Below are 23,537 nucleotides of genomic sequence, written 5' to 3'. Positions count from 1 at the left end.
AGTTAAAATCCACGAAGTTGGACTACAACTATGTGTCTGGCTTTAGTTTGGGTGTCTGTGCTAGTGAACTGCTGGGGAGAAGTTTGTTCACGGTTATACCCCTGGGCTGGACGACTCAGACAAACTGGGGCATAGTTCCTCCCGCGGTCTGGGCTGTGATGTTGAGGGCCTACCCAGATATTTTTGTACATTTCTGTACATACATCATTCGTTCCTTAGTTAGGGTCATAAATCGGTATCATGGATATCTGTAGTAAGGATACCTTGTAATTTTGCTTGCTGTGGTCAGAGTAAATGACATTAAATCTTTACTGGCTTTTGTTTCTAATACTCGGACAAAGTGGAGCATATCGTAATAAGCTTGGCGGAGATTTTTTTTTTTTTTGTCTCCCCTCTCTCTCTCTCCCTTTTCCTGTTCGCGGACCACTTCTTTGTACTGCGTACTATAAGCGAACCGAAAAAAGCTAAGATCTCCGCAGCTCAATTAAAATTATCTGATCCGTGATACCCAGACTTTATTGTGACTCTGTGAGGCATAAAAATCCAAGGCACGATCTTTTCTCACACTTATGTAAGAGACTAAACGAATAGCCGAGACCGGAGTCAAAATTTTCTCCTGCATGAAGAAAATGAAGCCCAAGTGGGGGTGGCCAGCGTCATGTATCGCGTAAGAAAATATCCTGCCCGGTGCCCTAATGAAACTTTCTTGGCGCAATTCCATCAGATTAGATGATTGTCTAATCTGATGCACTTAAATTGTTATCATTGGCACACCCGTCGCGAATGTCCCCGCCCCCTACCCCCACTATCAGCGCATACTATTTCTTCCTCATCTTGCTTTTCCTTTTTCTTTTTCCTTTTTTTTTTTTTTTTCCCACCCGATCTTCTCCCCTAATTTAAATCCTGGAAAGTCAATTTATGGACCACCACTCTCGGAGGTTCGAGCGGGGCTTGTAATTGTTTGATTGGACAATTCCTCCTTACTTCCTCCGATTCATTTTTGTTTCCTGTTTCAGGCTTTTGCTACGGATGATTTCCGATCGTTGGTGTTGTTGGGTGTGTCTGGTCTCTTGAATATGGATGTTATAGTCTATAGACGAAAAATCAATTGCTCCTAGGGTATTCATCTAGCTATGTACAGCTGTATATTCATTCAATGGGCAAAAAAGCGCGGCGTAAGTGCGTTGTTCAATTCGCTTTCGCACGCTGCTCCAGAACCTGTGCCGCAGTCTTCCGCAAATCCACCTTCCGAACTTTTCCACTGCCCGTAATTGGGATTGTTCGATCCACACCCTCTTCGCCAAACACGAACACATACTGCGGAGCCTTATGCCGGCCCAATTTCTCGCGTGTCCAGGCCCGCAGCTCCTCATCCGATGGTCGCTTGTCCTCGTAACCCGGGGCCAGAGCGATGAAAGCCCCAACCACCTCACCGTACTTGTGATCAGGAATGCCGATCACCGATGCAACCTCGATGGCTGTGTGGCTTGCTAATCGCTCCTCGATTTCTAACGGGTAGATGTTTTCTCCGCCTGTTTTGTAGAAGACGTAACATGGTCAGTCATAACCGCCACTGTATTGTAGGGGGTGTGTTTTGCGGAACGTAGCTCACGTACCGCGTATGATGATGTCTTTGAACCGTCCGGTAATGGTACAGCGCCCTTGTGCATCGAATATGGCCTCGTCTCCTGTCTTCAGCCACGTGGTGCCGTCGGCATCGATCGTAAGCGTTTCGGCCGTCTTGTCGGGGTTATTCCAGTATCCTTTGGTTAATTGGTAGCCTGCGATGCATAGTTCTCCTCGTTGACCGAGCGGGACGATGCGGCCTTCGGCGTCGATGATCTTCGCTTTCGCATGCGGCATCACCTTGCCCACTGTTCTTAATCGGGTTTCGATGGTGTCTGTCGTAACTGCGTTGAAACATGTTGGTGAGGCTTCCGTCAGACCTATGAATACAGACGTATTTATTAGTTCAATTTTTTATTTATATATGTAGGGGTAGTATGGTTCCAACACCCACCGTAGCTGCTAGTATACTGTGTCATATTCAATTCTTCGAACAGCCTTTTCATCAACGGGCGAGGAACAGGGGCACCAGCAATGATTCCAGTGCGTAGATTGCGTGTGTCAAAGTTTGACGGCTTGGGGAGGCTTAGGATGGCTTCAAACATAGTCGGGACACCATGGAGGGCAGTACATTTTTCATCGGAGATCGCGTGGAGAACTGACTTCGGGTCGAACGTTTCGCTGGGGAAGACAATCTTGGCTCCGTGTGTGACAACAGCTAACATTCCAAGGACGAGTCCGAAGCAATGGAACAGGGGTGGAGGGCAGCAAAGTATATCGAAGGAGGTGAGGTCCATTCGGTCTCCGATAAAGCGGGAGTTGTTGACCAGATTGCTGGAAGAACACAATAGCATTAGTACCATACAAATCATGACTACGTATATGTAGGGATCGACGCTGCATAGAACATGACATGTGAGGGGCACACATACTGATGGGTCAACATGGCAGCTTTAGGGTTTCCGGTTGAACCACTGGTGAACTGTAGGTTGCAGACATCGTCGGTTCCCAATTGTGCCTGTCGATCTAGCAAGGCATTTCTAGAAACTGATGATCCTCTTTCGATGACGCTGTTGTATGTTGGGAAATCAGAGTGTTCACCCCGCAAAATGACGATCTCTTCCAATGCAGCTGATGATCCTTTCCGCTTGGGATGAGGGCCCATCTTTGACAGGACCTCCTCTAAATTGTGGCGACCAATGCGAGGCGTCATAAACAATAATCGGCAATCTAGATATCAAGATAAACTCTCAGTATGGAAGTTAAATATTAGTGGATGAAAGCGCAGCTACCTGTATGTTCCAGAGCGTAGTAGAGCTCCGACGGCGTGTAAGTATTGTTAAGCACCACTAGAATAGCCCCGACCCGTGCCGCCGCAAAGAAAACAGAGATGTACTGTTCACAATTGCCAGCCATAATGCCTATACGATCACCCTTGTGGATACCCATAGCCAATAGGCCTCGGGCCAATCTATCGGCCTCATCGTTCAGGTCAGAATATGTCCATCGCGTTCCTGTCCAAGGGAACACTAGGCACTCATGTTCTCCATATTGAAGGCTCTGTAATGCAAGTAACTCTCCGAGAGTGATGTCTAGCAGGGGAGGTTGTGTAGGGCCGTAAACAATGGAAAGCTGTTCAGTCGACCTTGGCGGCTGAATATGTGACAAAGTCTGTTGCAGACGCCGTGTAGCTGCCATCTTGAGGGTGTTTCTGGTGTCGAAGGACCGGACCACAGACTAAAGGTTTCTACGAGAGAACTAGGTCGGGGAATATGCCGGTTCATAAATACTATGTTATAGGCGCGAATTCTAGGCGTCAATTTACCTCGGATCTAGTTGTCTTTGTCTGGATCCTTCTGGGCGTTCCATCAAACGCCTCTTTTCATCTCTCGGCACTCAGTACTCAAAGTAGCAACGGAGCATGTACTAACTTAGTCTATAGCTCGCTCCATTCCTCATAGTTACCCACCCGGGGCCCATTCCAATCAGCAGCGTTGTTCCAAGAGCTAGATCTTACGTTTTTCAACCGGGATTTCACCTAAAGTATTACCACATCGCTTGGAGAGCTGGAAGGAGAAAAATATTCCTGGTCTCAGCCTTAGCGTTCCTGCCTCCGCCACCAAGCGGACCAGTCCGACAGACTGGTGGAAAATCGGCTGTGGCCAATCCATGTGGTTCAACATATCACATTTTCAATTTATCGGTGGGGATAAGATCAGATAACGGCTGTGGACTGAGCTCGGAATTTTTTATTATAGGTTCCGAACCCTTCACGAAGAAGCACAACTCTGTATACATGACTCAGTCTTCATTATTAAATTTTTCTCACTTGGAATTTCAAAAGAATAATTGAGCATCTGACTCATTTTGCAACGTGGCTAAATTGCAAGACAAGGTGGAGGGGACTGTCTTATCAGATTAGATAAATGTATATTGCTAAAAGTGGCCGTTGGTTATTAAGCAAAAAAAGAGAGAAAAAAATTACTTCAGGTTACTAATGCTTGGCAAAGCCCTCCAAAATGTCTCGGCATAGACGGCGTACATAGTCTGCATATTCATCGGAACAGATATATTTGATAGTTCCGTCTCATGAAAGTCCGGGAGTCTGCCAAGTTAGCCAAGCAAGCACAAGACCTTGGTACGCTCGGTTATTGGCTTCTTTGCCGGCTTTTCTCTCGTCCCTCGTCAATATGAAAGTTAAATAAACGAACGACGGAGAGAAATAGTCACGAAGGCTAAGCTAGGCATCAAGGGACACTTGATTGAGGGTCAAACTAGTCAAGAGATGCCATGAATTTTATGACGGATATACCCGCTGTTGCCTATATTGCTCGAAGAAAGCAATATCGGATACTTCCAGGGTCAGCTTGGGTTCGGCATTAGTTACTCTAAGTTGCAGGGATCGGCCATGTCTCTGTCTTATGGAGGGGGTGGTTCCTGGCGGGGTCGAGCATCCCGTTTTGAACCGGTTAGTCTATTATCATCAATTGCCATCCTGGAACGCATAGCTCGAAAGGGCCTGAGGGAAGGTATATGGGACATGAACCATCCTTGATGGATACCTTGGAACACCAACACCATGAGATAAAAGTACTTAGTTTTTGATTGTGAGGGTCTACATTACCAGTCAATCGTTGATGCTGAAGACTCTGCTGTATGGTAGGGCGACGTCACATATAAAGGCTGATACCTTACCAATGAACTGGATCATTACGTGAAGCATCTATTTACTACTCCTGCCATAGCATGCTGTTGAGAATATTCAGAAACATACGATAACTAAGGTTCAGAAATATCAGAGCCTTGTCAGTTGCCGCCCAACTCCTGGGCGCGTCGGTTGATTTATAGCCCAGGAAAAGCTTCAGCTGCATAACTGACTCAAGCCTAGAGGAATGGCAAACCCTAGAGTATCACATGTAGGATCCTAAAGGACGATCGATAGATCTAAGCGCACATATTGCTCAGGATTAGACTTTAACTCAAGACCCTGACCGCAGTCGCCAAATGAGGTATGATAGAATACGATTCGATGAAAGTATTTTCGTTTTTTAGTACGGTCATTAATACAGTATGGCTGATACAATACTAGCTAAAACGGTATGAATCTAATCAGATGATCTAATCAGATAACTTGGCCGATGACCGGAGAAAAGTGACTGGTGTGCCCCCACTTTGCGACCGACGGTAACAGAATCGGGGGAGTGATTGGCGCGTCATCCGCGCAGTGTGGTGTCACCCAAACCATTTTGCAAATCCTGCACATCATAATCAATACGATTGTAATTACCGCGGTAGCCTCGTTGAGTAACCCCCACTTTGTCATGTTCTGCCCAATAAGCTGCATTGGTGACCACTTGGATTCCCACGGATGACGATGTACGTTGGTTCCTGAGTTTGCTGCAGAATGTGGCTTTTTAGCTGCAGTTGCAGGAATATCTTGATCGATAATCCTTCAAGCTCCCCTGACTAGCTGTGGTTTTTCCTTCATTTGTACACGCGCAGGTGCAAACTCTTGCTGAAGAAGCAAGACAAGTTTCACTGAGTTCGCAGGTGAGTAGCCGCACTTGACCCCGCACCACTGAAGCAATGGCAGGCAAAATCACGAGCGATGAGGGGTACGGAAGCTCCGCGGACTCAGTCTGCGAAAAGACCCTTTCTTTGAGCAGCAGCACCTCGTCCATATCCATGAATCAAATACTGCCCGTTACCAAGGTTCCAGCCTTGGACACGATCGATCCATACGTTGTCAACAGATCAACCGACCTGGCGGTAGCCCGAAGTCCCCCAGTCGAGCTATTTTACAGTTCGGAAATTCAGAACCTCGCCGATGACATCGTCAAGGGCTATGCGCGTTTCATTTCTAGCTTCACTGGACTCGAGGATGTTGCCTTCTTCGTATCCCGCCACTCGCCCTTCGTGTCGGGCACACAACAAGCATGCGGCGTCATTTGCGCCTCCGTGTTTGGCTCCGATGATGCTGAGCAGCAGACGAGCCAAGAACATTGCAAAGTGCGCGAAGCAGATGCGTGCTACTACAACAAGGATGAAGTCCAGTTTTCGTTGACCCTAGGATTGAGTGTCGGACCTGAAAATGGCGAGCTACAACCTAGCGTCCAAGAAAATGTCGGTCTTCTCGAAGGATACTTTGTATACTTTACCTAGGTAACTGACTCGCCTGTAGGTATTTGGCTTGCATGTTAGATCTACTCCGAATGATGGTGTTCTACAAATCCATTTTACCTATCCGACGCAACTCATTCCGGATATGGCAATTTCTCAATTGTCGAGAACGCTCGCCTCACACTTAGCCGACTCGTCTACATTCCTTAGTCTCGAGATATCTTCTCCTGAGCTTTCGATCATTAATTTCCCTCCACTTATGGTACCCCCATCCAGGAATACTGAACCGAATGAGGCCATTGCAGCCGAGAGCTCTATGCCATCCCTTCTCCACGCTGCTTTCGAGGGCTGGGCCCGCAGAAAGCCTAATACCATAGCACTTGATTTCGTACATTCTTTATCATCTGCGGAAATACCCGCAGAGCACAGCATTTTAACTTATGCCGCTCTTAATACTGCAGCCTCGAACTTGGCTACACATATCAGAACTCTTTTGTCCGGTCACGATGACTCGGCCAACCATGGGCGCATAATCCCTGTATATATGTCGACGTCCCCTGAACTTTATATTTCCTATCTCGGTGTCCTGAAGGCTGGCTGTGCGTTTTCACCGATCCCTCAGGATGCCCCCGCACAGCGAGTACAAGAGATTCTCCAGGACATTGGCTCTCCCATTATCCTAGGCAGTACACCAGAGCCTTCTTCTGTGCCGTGGCGTACGGAGGCCACAGACTCTGCAATAACCACCCATACATGGGTTGACGTCACAGAAGTGTCCAAGTGGAAAGAGCTGCGAGGGGACCAGGCCCCCTCAACAGCTATATCGGAGCCTCTTGAGCAACTGGATATTAATGAAAGCCAAACTGCTTATCTTCTGTTCACAAGTGGCTCTACTGGAAAGCCTAAGGGCGTTCAAGTAAGCCATCTGGCGGGTACTTGCTCCATCGAATCCCATGCTACAGCTATCCCGCTCCCTGGCGACTTCGTCGGGGACTTCCGTTGGTTCCAGTTCGCGTCCCCCACATTCGATCCATCGCTCATGGAAATCTTTGTAACATTGAGCAGTGGCGCTACTCTTTGTTCTGCTTATCGCAGTTTGACATTGACAGATTTGGAAGCGACCATCAATGAAGCAAGAGCAACTGTGATGATGGCCACTCCCAGCTTGGCTGCACTTCTGCGGCCTTCACGTCTGACAACTCTCCAGTCTCTCTGGACCATGGGTGAAAAGTTGAACCGAACAGTCATTGAAAATTTTGCTTCCAAATCGGAAACCAATGAGCAAGACGACACTACAGGGCCTTCGACTATGTTGGTTAATGCATATGGTCCAACCGAAGGTGCAATTAACTGCACCTTCCTTGCCCCAGTCGACCGTTTCACTCGTGGTTCAATCATTGGTAAAGCGCTGCCCACAAGTGCAATGTTTATTTTGGATCCGAATACGCATGTACCCAAGCCGGTACCGTCCGGGCTCGCTGGAGAGCTAGCGCTTGGAGGACCGCAAGTCAGCAAAGGCTATTTGAACCGTCCGAAAGAAACTGCAAAGTCTTTTGTACATAGCCCCGACTTCGGTTATGTTTACCGCACTGGTGACATGGCACGCATTGTTTGGGACGAAACAGGCTCCCAGGTTATCGAGTTCCTTGGTCGTATTACCTCTGATCAGGTAAAGCTCAGTGGTCGCCGCGTGGAACTTGGTGAGATAGAGTCTGTCCTTTCCACTGTGAGCGGTATCACCGAGGTTGTGGCCGTGGTGTCAAAGAGGGACATGAATGTGCAGGGCAGCGAACAGATCTTTGCATGCTTGGTAGCAGATACTGCGACCAAAGTAGAAAAACACGAAATTGTGCGAACCGCACAAGAGTCAACACAGCTGCATCTAGCATCGTACATGTGCCCATCGGCATACGCATTTTTTGCTTCTCTACCTAGATCTAGCTCTGGGAAGGTCGACCGCAAAGCCATATCTGCCAAACTCCAGCAGAGTAATGTGGAACTATTCACTACCCAGAAACCGAAGCCTGAAACGTCCGTTGATGCGCAAGATAGCTGGGAGACTTCAGATGAACACACACAACAAATACAACAACTTGTGGTTAGCCTTATTGCGGAAACATCCGATGAAGATGTCACCGCAATCAAGCCCGGGGCAGATCTTTACTCACTGGGTGTTGACAGTCTCGGTGCTATGCGACTCCTGCAGAAGTTGCGAGACAATTCCATTGAAGGCTTGTCTGTAGGGGATGTGCTGCGAGCTGAAACACCCAAGGGGCTGGTGTCAATCATTGCGAAACCTTACTCAACGTCGAATAGTGTCGACTCGAACGGCGCTTCTCTAGCTAACAACTCCGCTGAGCAGTTAGGCCAAAGGCTTACATCATTCAGTACCAGAAATCACTCTGTATGTGCGGAGAGGCTCGGTCTAAACCCAGACCAGATCCAGAAAGTCTTACCAACAACGGCCACGCAATCTGGTATGTTGACCAGTTTTCTGCGCAGCTCGGCTGATAAGTCATTCCATACTCGCTCGTACATCTATCATTCCGTCCTTCCCCTTGAGGCTACAGTCGACCTTGATCGTGTACAGAACGCGTGGGACATCGTTACCGCAAATTATGACTCCTTCCGGACTGTCTTCTGCTGGCTCGACGACGACATGGCTCCATTCGCACAATGTATCCTAGCTGCCGATGCAGTTCCCCAGCCAAATTGGAATGTGTACAACGCCTCTGAAGGCAATTCAGAGAAGGAAACCCTAAGTCAAGCTCTACGAGACGCAGAAGAGACAATTGGCTTGAGCACGCCTCCATGGAAGTTGTCTCTAATCACAACCCCTCAAAAGACACTCATAATCTTGAGCATGTTTCACGGAATCTTTGATGGTGGCTCATTGCAACTACTTCTTGAGGACGTGTCTTCGGTTTACGGTAACAAGGCCATGGCTAACAGAACATCATTGGAACATATTGTACAACATCACTTTGGCGCTGACCATACAGCAACTTCTGACTTCTGGGACAAACACTTGGAGCACTACTCGCCGATTTCCTTTCCTTCTGTCACGCCTTATCGGGCTCCTTCAGTAAAGGTGGCCGATTGCGTAGAAATCTCCGCACACATCAGCTACGACAGGTTGAAAAAGCAGTCTAAAACTATCGGCGCAACCCCACTCTCAGTGCTGCAGGCAGCTTGGGGCTCTGTACTCTTGGCCTACACTGGAACCCCAGACCAAGATGTTGTGATGGGCAGCGTAGTGTCTGGGCGATTGGATCCCGATTCCGAAATATGTATCGGCCCAACATTCACCACAGTTCCCGTACGACTCGCTATGAACCTAATCCCACAGGATGCCACTGGTACTCGGACAAACAGATCTGTTGCCCGCTACCTGTCATCCTTTAATGCCAAAACATTATCTCACCTACAACCGCGCCTGGGGTCCCTGGTCACAGGAGATGGTCGATTGCCATATGACACTCTCCTGGCATATCAGGACTTCAGTGCTGGATCGAGTACCAGTGGACTCTGGAGTTCGATAGACCATCCACCAATGGGAAATGACTTTGCGGTAATGATTGAAGTCTGGCCTGGAGCCAATTCATCTTTGACATTCCGTGCCAGTTTCAATCATGCTCTGCTTGACTCTGGATCAGCTGAGGTCATGCTGAGGCAAATGGCTGATATCGTAGCATTCATACTTGAAACGCCAGAAGGAAACTTTCTCGATGCTCCATCCCAGACCCAGGCTGAGCTGAAGTCAACTTTCAATCCAACATCAAATGTGGTTCCAGAGGTGGCAGAGGGCGCACTAATCCACTCTCGATTCGAAGAGCATGCAGAGTCGCACCCAGAGGATACAGCATTAATATTCAAGGGCGATTTGGATGACGACAGCAACCCGCGTAATATCTCCTGGACCTATGGAGAGCTCAACGCCATAGCCGATGGCCTTGCTGAGAATCTACTTCAATTGACCGGTTCACTAACAAATACTCCTGTTCCCATATGTATTGAGAAAAGCCCAGCCCTGTATGTGGCGATTCTGGGAATTCTCAAAGCAGGTGGTGCCTGGTGTCCTATTGACACCCTTTCTCCTGCTCAGCGTCGCCATGACTTGATTGCTCGGACAGGCGCCAGGGTTCTTCTAGTCTCTAGTACTGACGGTGATCAACCCGAAGGCTCCATTCCAGCAGGGGTCGATACTATCGATGTCAGCCGATTCACTGCAAACTCTTCCAAGTGGAACGGCGTGGGAAGACCCAGTACTAAGCAAAGAACAAGCCCAGATGATATGGCGTATCTCATTTGGACCAGTGGCACAACAGGTGCACCCAAGGGTGTTCCTATCAAACATTCTGCCGCTGTCTCTTGTATGAAATCTCTCGCCAAGGATATTCCCACAGATGTACAAGGTGGTGTCGTTCGCTGCATGCAGTTCTCACAGTATACCTTTGATGTGTCAATTCAAGATATCTTCTATACCTGGAGCCTGGGAGGAGTTCTCATCTCCGCTACGAGAGAGATAATGTTGGGCTCGTTCTCTAAACTCGCGAACATCACCAAGGCTACTCATGCACATCTCACTCCGGCGTTTTCAGCAGGTGTTCCTAGGAAGAGCTGTGAAACGCTTGAGGTAATTACCATGATCGGCGAGAAGCTGACCCAGCCGGTCGCTGATGACTGGGGCACTGATATGCGCGCCTTTAACACGTACGGTCCTGCCGAAGTAACCATTGTTTCCACAATCAGGGAGTTCGGAAATGAGCACAAGAACATCAAAAGCGCAAACATTGGCTGGCCCATGGATACTGTGTCTGTTTTCGTGACAAAGAATCAGCGAATGGTAATGAAGAACGCAGTTGGTGAGTTAGCATTGGGTGGGCCCCAGCTTTCTCCTGGCTATTTGAATCAAGAGGATGTCACAAAAGCGAAGTACGTTTGGAATGAGGAGGCCTCGCAGACACTGTATTACACCGGTGACTTGGTGCGCATGCTTGCCGATGGCTCTCTTGAGTATCTCAACCGTGTCGATGACCTAGTCAAGCTCGGTGGTATTAGAGTTGAGCTCAGCGAAATCAGTTTCTCCCTTGACGGCTGTCATCCTTCTGTTGAGAATATTGAGACGCTCATCCTCAGTCGTTCCGACAGACCCACCAAGGTGGTGGTTGCGTTCCTTTCTGCACCTGCGGCTGCATCTGCCGATGATGACCAGCTGTTGATACTCGACAGTATGGCACTTGAGGTAGCTCGTTCTGCCAGTGATAAAGCCCACTCGGTTCTTCCCGATCATATGATCCCGTCTGTGTACTTGGTTGTGAAAAACATTCCAAGAACACCGTCCGCCAAGACTGACCGTCGGGCTCTGCAAGCCGCATATGAAGCTATTGACATCGACAGCTGGGAAGGCCAACTAAACCCTGAAAATGCGGATTCTGCCAAACAGCCAGAAAATGAAGCAGACGCCGCCACAGCTTCAAAGATAATCGATATGATCGCATCACTGGCCAGCATCTCGTCCTCAATCATTACCAAAGTCAGTAGACTTGGAAGTCTGGGTATCGATTCAATTCGCGCCATCCGCCTTGCGTCCAGGCTCAAAGAAGCTGGCTACCAACTGTCTGTTGTCGAAGTACTGAACTGTGTCACCGTACAAGATTTGGTGAAGTTGGCCTCTTCCTCTAGCAAAGCTGCCAATGCCGCTTCGGATGCATTTGACCTGGAGAAGTTTAACGTGACATGGCATGTCTTGGCCGCTAAAAGAATACAAGAGGAGTTCTTCACGGTACGCGCTACTACAATTCAGGAAAGCTTGCTCAGTGAGACAATGGGCACATACGACATGTACTGGAGTAATCATTTCTTCTCGCTTAACCCCTCAGTGTCGCTTGACAGACTAAAGCAGGCTTGGCTTGCAGTTTGCCAAAAGACGGAGGCACTAAGAACTGGTTTTATTCCCGTGGCTGAGGTGGCTAGCACTTGTCATGATAATTTCGACTTTTCTATCCTGCAGCTAATCTATAACTTGCCGTCCTTGGATTGGGAAGAGCACAAGTGTAATGAAGATGACTGGGTGGCGCTGCGTGACCATCGAATCGAGACGATTATGACAAAGCATCAAAGCAATTATTTCAGCTACCCACCGTGGGCTGTTACTGTTTTCGACAAGGGTAATGAAAGAGTCATGGTTCTTACGATACACCATTCCATCCACGATGGCCCTTCGCTCAGTTTAATCATGGATGATGTGCAATATGCTTACATGTACAAGCCACCCTCGAGGCATCAGCTTAGCAATGCGCTTTCCATCGTTCTTCCAAATGAAATGAAGAGCGCAGAGACCCGCAAGTTTTGGCAATCCGAGTTAGAGAGGTTTTCAGAGCTGGACACCCCAGTATGGCCTGACCTCACTGGCAAAAAGGTAGAGCCTGGTGTTGAACAAGAGTTCAAGCTCATCTCAGAGGAAATTCCATTGACGGAAAAGGTTGCGGCCCTTCAATCGGCTGCAGCACAGCTCGGAGTGTCGTCTATTGCCTCAATCGTACGAGCAGCATGGGGCTATGTCTCACTTTGCTATCTCGGAATCCCAGCAACTGTCTTCGCTGAAACTCTCTCCGATCGTGTGTTGCACCCAGATCTTGAAGATGGAATTGGCCCATTGATCTCCGTTGTTCCCATACCTTTCCACCCACAGGGAAGTGCGCGCGAATTTCTCGCAGAGCAACATCGGATCTCAGTACAGTCTTGGAAGCATCGTCATATTCACGCCCGTGACGTTCGAAGGATGCTGAACCGGCCAAGAGGAGATGCATTATACCCAGCTGTTTTCAACTTCCATGTGGCAGATGAATCCAAGGGTCCCGCTCAGTCTAAAATCTGGCAGGAGCTAGAAGATCAAATTGGTTTGCACGTGGAGCATCCTATGGCCTTCAATGTCTTTCAACATGTAGACGGTGCTCTTGTCTTGGAAGCGTCTTCGGATAGCCGTGTGATGAGCCGAGAGCAGCTGTCACTTTTTGTTCGCCAGGTCGACGGTCTGGTCACTGCTATGTTGGCGTTTCCCGACAAACAATTAGCAGACCTTGTGCACCACCTTCCAACATCCTTGAAATCTATCTCCAATAGACCTGTTCCTGAGTCTGTTCGGGATTCAGTCCACACTAGCCCAACCTATTGGTTGGAGAAGAATGCCCGCGAGCATCCGGAGTGGACAGCTGTTGAAGTCGCAAGTGACATAGCCCCAGAGGGAATTGTGAAGGAAGCGTGGACCTACGAGACGCTCAACTCAAAGGCGAACCGTGTGGCAGCCTACATTGCCTCCCAAGGGCACAAGAACAGAATGATCGGCGTTTGTTGTGGACGAAACCTTCCTTCATACCCAATAATCGTTGGTATTTTCAAGTCTGGAAATGGCTATCTTCCAATAGATGAAGGCCTTCCAGATGAACGTAAAGCATTCTTGACCGAGGATGCTGATTGCCCCATTGTCTTCACCGAGACTCAATTCTCGCAGTCATTCTCCCGAGTACCTGAAGGATGTCGTGTCATTTGCGTTGATGACTCTGGTTTCCAAGAATTGGTTGAAACAATGCCGGCTGAGGACCGGGATTACCAGTCTCATCCAGACGATGTCGCCTATCTTCTTTTTACATCCGGTTCGACTGGTAAGCCCAAAGGCGTCATGGTCACAAGGGGCAATCTTTCATCGTTTATCGAGTCATTCAGAGAATTCTGCATCAAAGCAGCTCCTGGTACATTGACTCTGGGCGGCACTGGCAGGTATCTCGCACAAGCGAGTAGAGCCTTTGATCCTCATCTTCTGGAAATGTTCTTCCCGTGGCGCCAAGGAATGACAACGGCGACTGCACCTAGAGCTATGATCTTGAATGACATCAAAACAACACTTTCAAAGTGGGAGATAACGCATGCAAGCTTCGTGCCGTCGATGGTGGATCAATCAGATACACATCCAAAGGACTGCCCCAAGCTACAACATATGACCGTCGGTGGCGAGAAAATATCCAAGAAAGTATTGGATACTTGGGCCGATTCTCACATTGCGCTTGTAAATGCATATGGTCCGACCGAGGTGACAATTGGTTGTACTTTCGCTCACGTTCGGAAGCACACAAATATGCGGAACATTGGACCACCGTTGACTGCCTGTGCCTGTCATGTCATGATCCCCGGTACAGACAATTATGCTCTCCGAGGTCAAACTGGAGAGCTTGTCTTTAGCGGCGATATTGTTGGAATAGGGTACCTCAACAGGCCTGATGCCACTGGATTTGTGACGGGACCTAATGGCGAGAAAATGTACCGAACTGGTGATATAGGCCGTCTGATGCCAGACGATTCGGTGGAGTATCTTGGACGTGGTGACGATCAAACCAAGATCCGGGGGCAAAGGTTGGAGCTCGGAGAGGTGTCTGAAGTGCTGCGTTCATCCTCGGCCGTCCCCATCACTGTGGTCACGACTGTTGTCAAACATCCAGGCCTCGCCAGAGCGCAGCTTATCTCTTTCATCACAAGGTCAGATGCTCGTCATCACCAGTCAGACGAGAGTGTAGCCTTTGTCCAGTCTGATTTCGGAACCTTGGGCAAGGAACTCCAGGATATCCTCAAAAAGAAGCTGCCAGCATATATGGTTCCTGAGCTTATCCTCCCCATAACGTATATCCCGAAGGCACCGATGTCAGGGAAAGCAAATCTCAAAGAACTACATGCTCTATTCACGAGCTTACCGCTCGCGACTGTTCTCCGGGGAAACAATGCGATCAATAAAGATGGCAGTGCGGTCAGTCGACCTCTGACTGCTGATGAGGAGGCTGTGGTGGAGGAGGTCTGTACTGTTATATCTACAGACCCTTCCAACATTGGTCCAATGACAAATATCTTTGAGATTGGCCTGGACAGTCTGAGTGCAATTGGTCTCTCTATCAAACTCAGAAAGATCGGATACCAAGCCACAGTGGCTCTTGTCATGAGCAATCCAGTTATTGAACAGCTTGCACGTCTGCCAAGAAATGCATCGTCGTTGAATGGACAAGATCCGTTGTCGAATACACGCCAGAGGCTTCTTGACATAGAATCACAATACAGAGAAAGCTCCCCTGCTGGAATCGACCTGTCTCAAGTTGTTTCTGTGCGTCCTTGTTTGCCCCTTCAAGAGGGCTTAGTAGCCCGCTCCATCAATAGCGATGGTGACCAGCTCTATGTCAACCATGTTATTCTTCAACTTGGAAAGGTCGACATTGCTCAGCTGAAGTCAGCATGGCAAACAGTGGTCAATGATAATGAGATCCTGAGAACTGCTTTTGCTCCAATGGATAGGGAAATGGTCCAGGTAGTCTTCTCTCCTGACTCAAATCAGCTTCGCTGGACCGAAGGAGAATATGGCACCCTTGAGGAATCGATCGAGAGGTCCAAATTGCAACAGGAGGGAGTCACTCGAGATATCATTTCAAACATCTCCAGTACACCTCCTGTACGATTCCATATTGCAAAGCGCTCTGAAACCAAGGAACCGCTCGCTCTCTTCATCTCCATCCACCATGCTCTCTATGATGGGGAGTCTTTCTCAATGTTGATGGATGATGTCACTGCTCAATATGCAGAGCAACCAGTTCCAGAGAGAGGCTTACCGTGCACGTTCATTGAACATGTTTATGGTCAAGACTTAGAAAAGGCAAAGAAACACTGGTCTGAGTATCTGGCCGGTTGCCACCCAACAGTCTTCCGCGAAGATCCTAGTGTCATGGAACTTCCAACTTCTGCACACAAGGAACTTGGTAACAAACTGTCAGCCTTGGAGCGTCGATCAGCTAGCCTCCAAACAACGGTTCCCTCCTTGATACAGGCTATATTTGCACTTCTGTTGGCCGATACAGTAGGCGCCTCGGATATAACGTACGGACTTGTGCTCTCTGGTCGCGCTGTTTCTGTGCCTGGAGCAGATTCAGTCCTTCTTCCCTGTATTACTACAATTCCTAGTCGTCTTGATACGAACGGGTTGATTACAGTTACAGATGTAATCGAAACTGTCCAAAGGTCGACTGTTAGATCGCTTGATTACCAGCATACTTCCTTGAGACACATACAACGCTGGATAAACTCCCAAAACCCTCTCTTTGATTGCCTGTTCTCCTACATCAGGGCTACTGAGCCAGAAAGATACAGTCTCTGGAAGGAGCTTGACAGCCACATGCCTGCTGAATATCCACTTGCAGTTGAAGTCGAGGCAAACCATGCTACTGACACGATCAATCTAAATTGCCTCTTTTCCCCAGCGTTCGGCTCTCTGTATAATGGAGAGGAGTTCCTCGAAAAAATGGATGCTGTACTCGCAAGTGTCGTGTCAGGCGAAAGTGTCTCTTTGGATAGTTTCAACCTTCTCCGAGTGGAAGATTCTGTCTCACGTTCATCTGCTATCCAATGGGACGATACCACATGGTCCAATACAGAAACTGAGATTCGATGGCTCGTTGCTTCTTTCTGTGGCTTGATTCTGGCAGATGTCACCAAGGGAGCTTCATTTTTGAGTTTGGGGATTGACTCTGTTACAGCCATCCAATTCGCACGCAAGCTACGTGAATCAGGCCTTAATGCTTCTTCATCTGACGTCATGCGCTTCTCATGCGTAGGTGCGTTAGCTAAACACGTCGAGCAATCTTCTCTTCCTCAGCCCACAACGAACGGAGAACATGTCGGCGGGACAGCGAATATTCCTCTCGATGTCTATCAAAAGCATGTCCGTCTCCTAAGTTATAAAGATTCCGTCGAGGCTATGTTTGAATGTACACCTCTACAGGCTGGCATGATCACACAAACCCTAGCCTCTTCCGGGCAGGTCTACGTTAATCCTCATCCTATCCGCCTTAACAACTCCGTGGATATTGGTAGATTACGTGATGCAGTCCAAAAAATAATCAAGAGAAATGATATCCTGCGTACTTCATTCCATCTGATAGGGGAGCTTGGCTCTTCATGGATCGGTGCAGTGCACGCACATCCCCCTCTTGAATGGCAAGAGCTGAGTTTGCCATCTGGCTGTGACGTCCTCGCCAAGGTCAATGCACTCTTCTCCTTTGAGGAGGAGTCTTCTTTTGAGGTTCCACCAATCCGCTCTGTTCTGGTCAACCAGCCTGAGGGAATGCTTCTGATCATCGTCATGCACCATTCTCTATACGATGGTGCTTCCTTGCCATTCTTCTTTGAGGACCTCGCCATTACGTACAATGGTGAGTCTCCATCAGAGAGACCCCAGTTCTCAGAAACTGTCAAATATGTAACGAACGGACAAGATGAGGCCTGCGACTTTTGGACCCGTAAGCTGTCCGGGTATGAAGCTGTGGAGCTCCCTCAGCTGCAGTCCCCTGAATCTTTGGACTGCATGTTCCTCTCAGAAAACCATGTTGATCTTAACTTGCCGCTAATAATTGACGCTTGCAAGAAGATGGAAGTCACTGTACAAAGCGTGGCTATCCTAGCATACGCCAAGGCCCTCGCACGTCTTGTTGGAAAGCGCGACATTGCATTTGGACAAGTTCTTGCAGGTCGGTCAGTGCCAGGAACCGAACGTACTTTTGGGCCGCTGTTCAACACTGTAGCTCAAAGAGTAACCTTTGAGCCGAAATTCCTGAGCAATAAGGCTATGGCATTGCGGCTGCAACAACTCACTACTGAAGCACAAGAATATCAGCACGCGCCTCTGAGAGTTGTACAAAACTCGTTGAGAAAGGCTGATACACTGAAAGCTACTTCTCTCTTCGATACGCTCTTCGTCTTCCAGAAGAGCGCAGACTTTGCAGGTAGCATCCTTGAGGAGCAACAGATTTGGAAGCCGTACGAAACAGATGACTATGCTGCTCAAGCCGAGTATAAGCTGAACGTGGAAGTTGACCATGGCCAAGACAGAATTGCAGTCAGCGCCAACTGCAACGGGCAATATATGTCGCAAATGGCCCTCGATAGCTTCATCAATGATTTCACTGCCGCCTTCAAAGATATTATCCAGCACCCAACAAGATGCGTCACGGTCGTACCTGAACGTCTCGGAGAGCTACCGCTCAGATTGTTCTTGGAAACGCCTGAAGAAAACCTGCCTGACGACTCGATTGCGCTTCCGCACGAAGCCATCGTTAAATCAGTACTAGCAGATGTTTCTGGTGTGCCAGTCGACAGTATTAACCCCAGGACTAGCATCTTCAGTATTGGATTGGACTCCTTGACAGCAATTCGCATTGCTTCTATTTGTCGATCGAAGGGGCTGAAGACGGGTGTAGCCGATATTCTCCAAGGCAACACTCTACGTGGAATCAGTCAACGTATCCGGCCTATAGGAGAACAGGCAGTCAAGCCTCAAGGCGCCCTTATCAAGGACTACGATCAAGTTGAGAAAATGGTTTTGGGACAACTAAGGCTGAATAAGGAGTCGATTGAAACAATTCTTCCATGTCTCGGCGGTCAGTACTACCACCTCGTGAGCTGGTTGAAGTCTGGACGGAAACTTTTCGAGCCGGCCTGGCCATACTTCACTGCGGAACGCATCAATGCCGAGTTGCTTGAAGAAGCATGGTATCAACTTCGCCAAAGGCATCCAGTGCTACGGACTTGCTTCGCAGCTATTTCCCCATCCGAGGCCATCCAGGTCGTCATGAAGCAGGCGGTGCGTGACGGCGAAACTTTCAAGGTCATTGAGTCCTCCGGTTCCATAACAGAGCTTGCAAAGGCACAGGCAAAGACGGAGGCTTTAGAGCCTTCTTCGCTCTTTGTTCCTCCTGTAAGACTACGCCTTTTGAAGGCCAGCGACAGAGACGGAATCCTTGTCCTAGTCAACCACGCTGCATACGATGCATGGACAATGCCACTGTTCGTTTCAGAGCTTGGAAAACTCTACCGCGGTCAGCCCTTGGACTCGAACCCTGATTTCCCTTCCTTTGTCGACTATTCAGTCCGCTCTCTCCAAGAGGTTGACGAGAAAGCATATTGGACATCAGCCCTCGGCTCAGGCATGCGCACCGTCATCAACTCTAAGCAGAAAGCCGGTCAGTTCTCAGAACAACTATTCGTCGGAGCTTGGGAAAAAGTCAAGAGCGTATCCCAACTAGAAAACACATGCCGCTCCGTCGGCCTGAGCCTCCAAGCCGTGGTCCTTCTGGCTGTTGCTCGCATCCTCGCACGCGCAACGGGATCAACAAGTCCAACCATGGGTTTATACCAAACCGGTCGCTCCGCCTCGTTCCCCAACATTGAAAGGCTCTCCGGGCCTTGTCTGAATGTAAACCCATTCAGCATCTCCGACGTCATTTCTGACGACTCAGAGCTCAACCTCCTGGACAAAGTCCGCACGGTTCAATCCTCCCTTGCAGAGCGCGTCTCGTTCGAGCAAAGCTCGCTGCAGGACGTCCTCCGCTGGGTTGATGCCCAAAAATCTGGATCGCCGTTGTTCAATACCTGGGTCAACCTCCTCTGGATGCAAAGTTCCATTCCATCAGCCAATGATGCCACACCAGATGCGGACCTCAACGACAATGCTGAGATCTTCTTGCCTCTTCGTATCGGTGTCCCCACGGACTTCATTCCCGATGAGCCTCTGTCTGGTCTGGAGTCAACCTCCGTGTCTGCCTTGGATACTTCTCTTCTGCCAGATGAGAACGTCTACATTGATATCGGTCCTGACCCGAAGACTGATACCATCGGATTCGGTGTTCGTGTCGAAGGTGGTGCTCTTTCTGAGGAGGAGGTCAATAAACTTGTGTCGGATATTGGGGCTGAGATTGAAGGAATCGTTGCGTCCTTGCAGTGATACAAGGCAACAAAGCAACACCAAAATAACTGAGAGAGACAAAAAAAAGTATGAATAAGTAAATACAGAGGAAGAAACGAAAAAAAAGGACAGTCAATGAGGCAGGATTCCTCTTTCTGAATATTTTGCATTTTTGGGGTACAATTATAGACATTTTTTGTTACATGGGCATTTTTGAATATTGATTTTTGTTGATTTTATACTTGTCGATAGTTCAGTTATATATGCCCAATTACTTTCATTGAAACTTGTGATCCTTTCAGGTATAAAGACATGAAGTAGGTATATATTAGTTCGCTGTTCATATATTCGTTCCAGCATATCCAGATTCTATGCATGGTATGTGGCTAAATTGCAATCATAAAAAGTGAATATACATACATACATACATACAAGTCATCCTCCTTTATTCAATTCTATACGTAAATTTAGTTTCTCCTTATCTCCGAACGAGGGGCATCCTTCATCGCCTCCTGCACCAACCACATAGTGACATCTTGGGCATCGGTGCCGACTCGCCAACTACCCAATACCACGCCCTTGTCCATGAGGATCTCGTGTGCTCTTTCCCAGCGTCTCCGCCAGAGTTCCTCGCGCTTGTTGGGCAATGGAGCGGGCGGCGCTGATCCGGCAACTGATTGCTGGTCGCTGTCAAGACTGTTCGTGCTTGATCTGGCTGGTGAGGGGTTGGTGGTTGTAGATCGGAGAAGGTTGGAAGGAGATGGGAGACGCTCTGAGGCGTACTGTAGAGCGGCTGTTGCTGCGGCTGTGGGGTATGATTGCGGTTGTCTTTGGGATGGGGGACGGCTTGTGCTTGAACTCGAGGTTGTCGTTGAGGATGTTGCCCCTGTATTGCTTCGGCGGGGTGGGGGTGGTGGAGGGGGTTGTTTGGATCGCGCAAGCTCTTGAGGTTCAGATGGAGTTGCTTCTGTTTTGGAGCGGATTGGAAGTGAGTTTGGTGGGGCTGGGGCTTCTGAAGGGCGGCGCGGCGGTATTGGTGGTACTGGCTTCCGGTTGATGGCACCCTGCATTTGGGATGAACTGTCTTTTCCTGGCTGATCTGACATTGCGGAAACGGTCCTTAGAGATGATGGCTTGGATGGTTTCGCTGGTGGTAAGCGTCCGTTGTATGGCTTGGTCGTGTCAGACTGGGTATCCTTCAGATCTTCATCGTCACGGAGGTCGATCAGATCGGCATTGTCTAGGCTTATGGCATCAGCAGATCGATGGTCTGGTGCTCGAGGGCGGCGAGGAGGTAATGCAGGCCGACTAGTTGCTTCATCGCTGGTATCGATGAGCTGAGGAGTGCTGCGAGTGCGAGATGGATGGGGCTCCAGATGGTCGATGGACTTCTCAAAGAACTGCTTCTGATCGGATGTGGTGACGTCGCGGATAAAGATGCCTAAGATCCTTCCAGGGTTGGCCAGGGCAATGTCGGTGTAAACTTCGAGGTCTGCCTCGCCGCTATCGCCGACTAGAATGAACCTGCGTGTCGGGAAGTCCCGAAGTAGCTGCTCAAGAGAGCCCTTCTTTCTTTCTGCAGTAGGCTCAAATATGCCCTGAAGCATACCACTATATTGTTTGAGGTGAAAGGAACCAGGAGGCAATCCTGCCAATTTAAAGTAGCGCTCCAACAACGGGTAAAGCTGCCATGGTGAATTGGAGACGTAGTGTATTTGCACCCCCATTTTAGCCAGCTTAGTATACCAATCTGAGACGCCATCGACAGTTAGATCGGCCAGTTCGCGGATGAAAGTGTTCCGGAATATTTCTTTGGCTCCATTTGCGATAGCTGAATGTTTCACCGTGTCGTCAATATCGCTGATGAGACTGACACCGCTCGGTTCGATGACCTCGACCTGTTTCATAGCAGAGAGGTCCTCTGATGCCAGCACACGGATATGAGTCGGGATGAAAGGCAAGGCCGCGCGTAATGTAAAGTGGCCCGACTCGTCGGTCAATACGCTTCTCGACTGGCTCTTCCCATCATTGAAGAAGAACACTGTGACAGGCTGCTGGTTCATGGGATTAGACAAGAAAGGGCGGAGTCTCTCCATAAGATGAGAATTCGCAATGGACAGCTCATCCATGCTCATTTGAGAAGGTTCGAGTGTTGACGATGTCGTCGTTCTTTGTAGAGGTCTTCCAGGAGTAGCTTCGCCGTCTCGTTCCGACGCACTGGATTTCCAAGCAGCATCCGCCCTTCCTTCTGCATTTCTGATGATCGATTGAGCCTCCGCGTCCACAAGCTCATCATCTCTTTTACCCGACCCCTTTCCTATGAAAGCATTATCGGAATCAGGGCCTTCGGTATCTGTCGAATAATTACTCGGCGCCGGTACACCGCTTAGTTTCCTCGCGAGCGCAATCAGCAAGCGCTGCTTTCGATTCATCGGCCCGCGATGTGGTGAGTACACCCAGCCTCGCACATCAACCGCGACGATTGCATTCTCATCCTCCAGTATCTCTCTTTCAAGTTTCTCCAACTCTGTCTCCTCGGCCACACCGCGGTATTCGTCGAGCGTCGAAGTCGATCCCCGACGCTGTCTGTTGTAGTCTTTGACAAGTCGCCTTGCGTAGCTCGGGAAAATTACCATTTCCTCATCTTCGGACCGTGCGATTTCAATATCTGGAAATGCTCCCGGTGTGTTCTTTAAGTACTCTTCATCATATTCACGGGATGGGTTTATTTGCGCCGCCCATTGCGCGGCGTACGTCTGGCGCAGTTCATTCGCAGCCCTTAGGTACTGATAGACTCTCTGACGACGTCCACCACTAGCACCGCCTCCCGAGCCCCATGAGGATGTCGACGATAGAAACTGTGACATTGGCACTCCTACTGTCGCACTCGCCGCCGTCCCACCACCAGTGTCCGATCTTTTTGACCGTCTTCTTCTTCCGACAAGGAAATCTAACACTCCCCGTCTACCAGTCTGCCGTTTCCGGAGAAGCCTGGCTTGCCGTCGAACAATCACTCGGTATAGGCCTGCCTGGGCTCTATGGCGAAGGGCAGGGATCGTCTCGTGGCGGAAACCCCAAAGATGAGATTGGGCACGACGGCTCGTAGTAGGCCCGAAGAGTACACGAAGGAATTGAAAGATCTTTCCTTGTCGAGCGGTAAAACGAGGGAGGGGTAACGATCGTAAGGGCAGTTGGCGCCTAGCGGGGAAGCTCGGCGGAGCGCGCCAGCGACTTCGAGGAAATAGTTTCGGCGCCACGGTCCTGAATTAGGGTGTGCGATGCTGGTATGTTAATATATTTCGGGAGAACTGCGGGGTTTCCAGTTGGTGTTCAGTCGAAGGAGGTCGCGTAAGGCTGAACTTATGTGCTGTCAAGGCAAGAAGTTGAAGTCATCCCGGCCCACAAGGCGTTTTAGCGTAGTGATGTCAGTGTAGGTTACCACTTCGCTAGTGGCCGAGTCGTCAACAGACGGAGAACAAGATATAACTATATATAGGTACTCCTATCTCAGCACAGCATACGAGCAAAAAGGCTATGAGGGTTAGAAAGGGGGAAAACATTCGGTTAAGCTAGAGTTTCAAAA

At 49.1% G+C, this 23,537-nt stretch overlaps 3 protein-coding genes across 3 annotated transcripts; 1 reads left to right on the top strand and 2 right to left on the bottom strand.

Moving 5' to 3' along the window:
- Window positions 1-1,188: 1,188 nt before the first annotated feature.
- On the bottom strand, window positions 1,189-3,264 carry sidI (putative long-chain-fatty-acid-CoA ligase; the record flags this gene model as incomplete). Its single annotated transcript, XM_032075605.1, has 5 exons — window positions 1,189-1,532; window positions 1,617-1,946; window positions 2,021-2,400; window positions 2,499-2,796; window positions 2,859-3,264. 5 exons carry the CDS (start codon window positions 3,262-3,264, stop codon window positions 1,189-1,191), a joined length of 1,758 nt encoding a protein of 585 aa, XP_031928709.1.
- A 2,388-nt stretch (window positions 3,265-5,652) lies between these two features.
- On the top strand, window positions 5,653-19,993 carry sidC (nonribosomal siderophore peptide synthase SidC; the record flags this gene model as incomplete). The annotated part of the gene is made up of 3 exons (XM_032072379.1): window positions 5,653-6,189; window positions 6,248-16,160; window positions 16,215-19,993. 3 exons carry the CDS (start codon window positions 5,653-5,655, stop codon window positions 19,991-19,993), a joined length of 14,229 nt encoding a protein of 4,742 aa, XP_031928708.1.
- A 79-nt stretch (window positions 19,994-20,072) lies between these two features.
- Window positions 20,073-23,537, bottom strand: BDV27DRAFT_126542 (uncharacterized protein). The gene has a single exon (XM_032066567.1). It carries the CDS (start codon window positions 22,819-22,821, stop codon window positions 20,422-20,424), a length of 2,400 nt encoding a protein of 799 aa, XP_031928707.1. The 5' UTR covers window positions 22,822-23,537; the 3' UTR covers window positions 20,073-20,421.

Source organism: Aspergillus caelatus (genome assembly GCF_009193585.1).
Source record: "Aspergillus caelatus strain CBS 763.97 unplaced genomic scaffold BDV27scaffold_65, whole genome shotgun sequence".
In the NCBI taxonomy this organism is placed as follows: Eukaryota; Fungi; Ascomycota; class Eurotiomycetes; order Eurotiales; family Aspergillaceae; genus Aspergillus; species Aspergillus caelatus.
Note: the sequence above shows the minus strand (reverse complement) of the source record. Positions and strands in the feature narration are given on the sequence as shown.

Excerpts from the sequence above, each read along its gene's own strand:
- BDV27DRAFT_126542 (XM_032066567.1), bottom strand. The coding sequence starts at position 22,821 with ATGTCACAGTTTCTATCGTCGACATCCTCATGGGGCTCGGGAGGCGGT.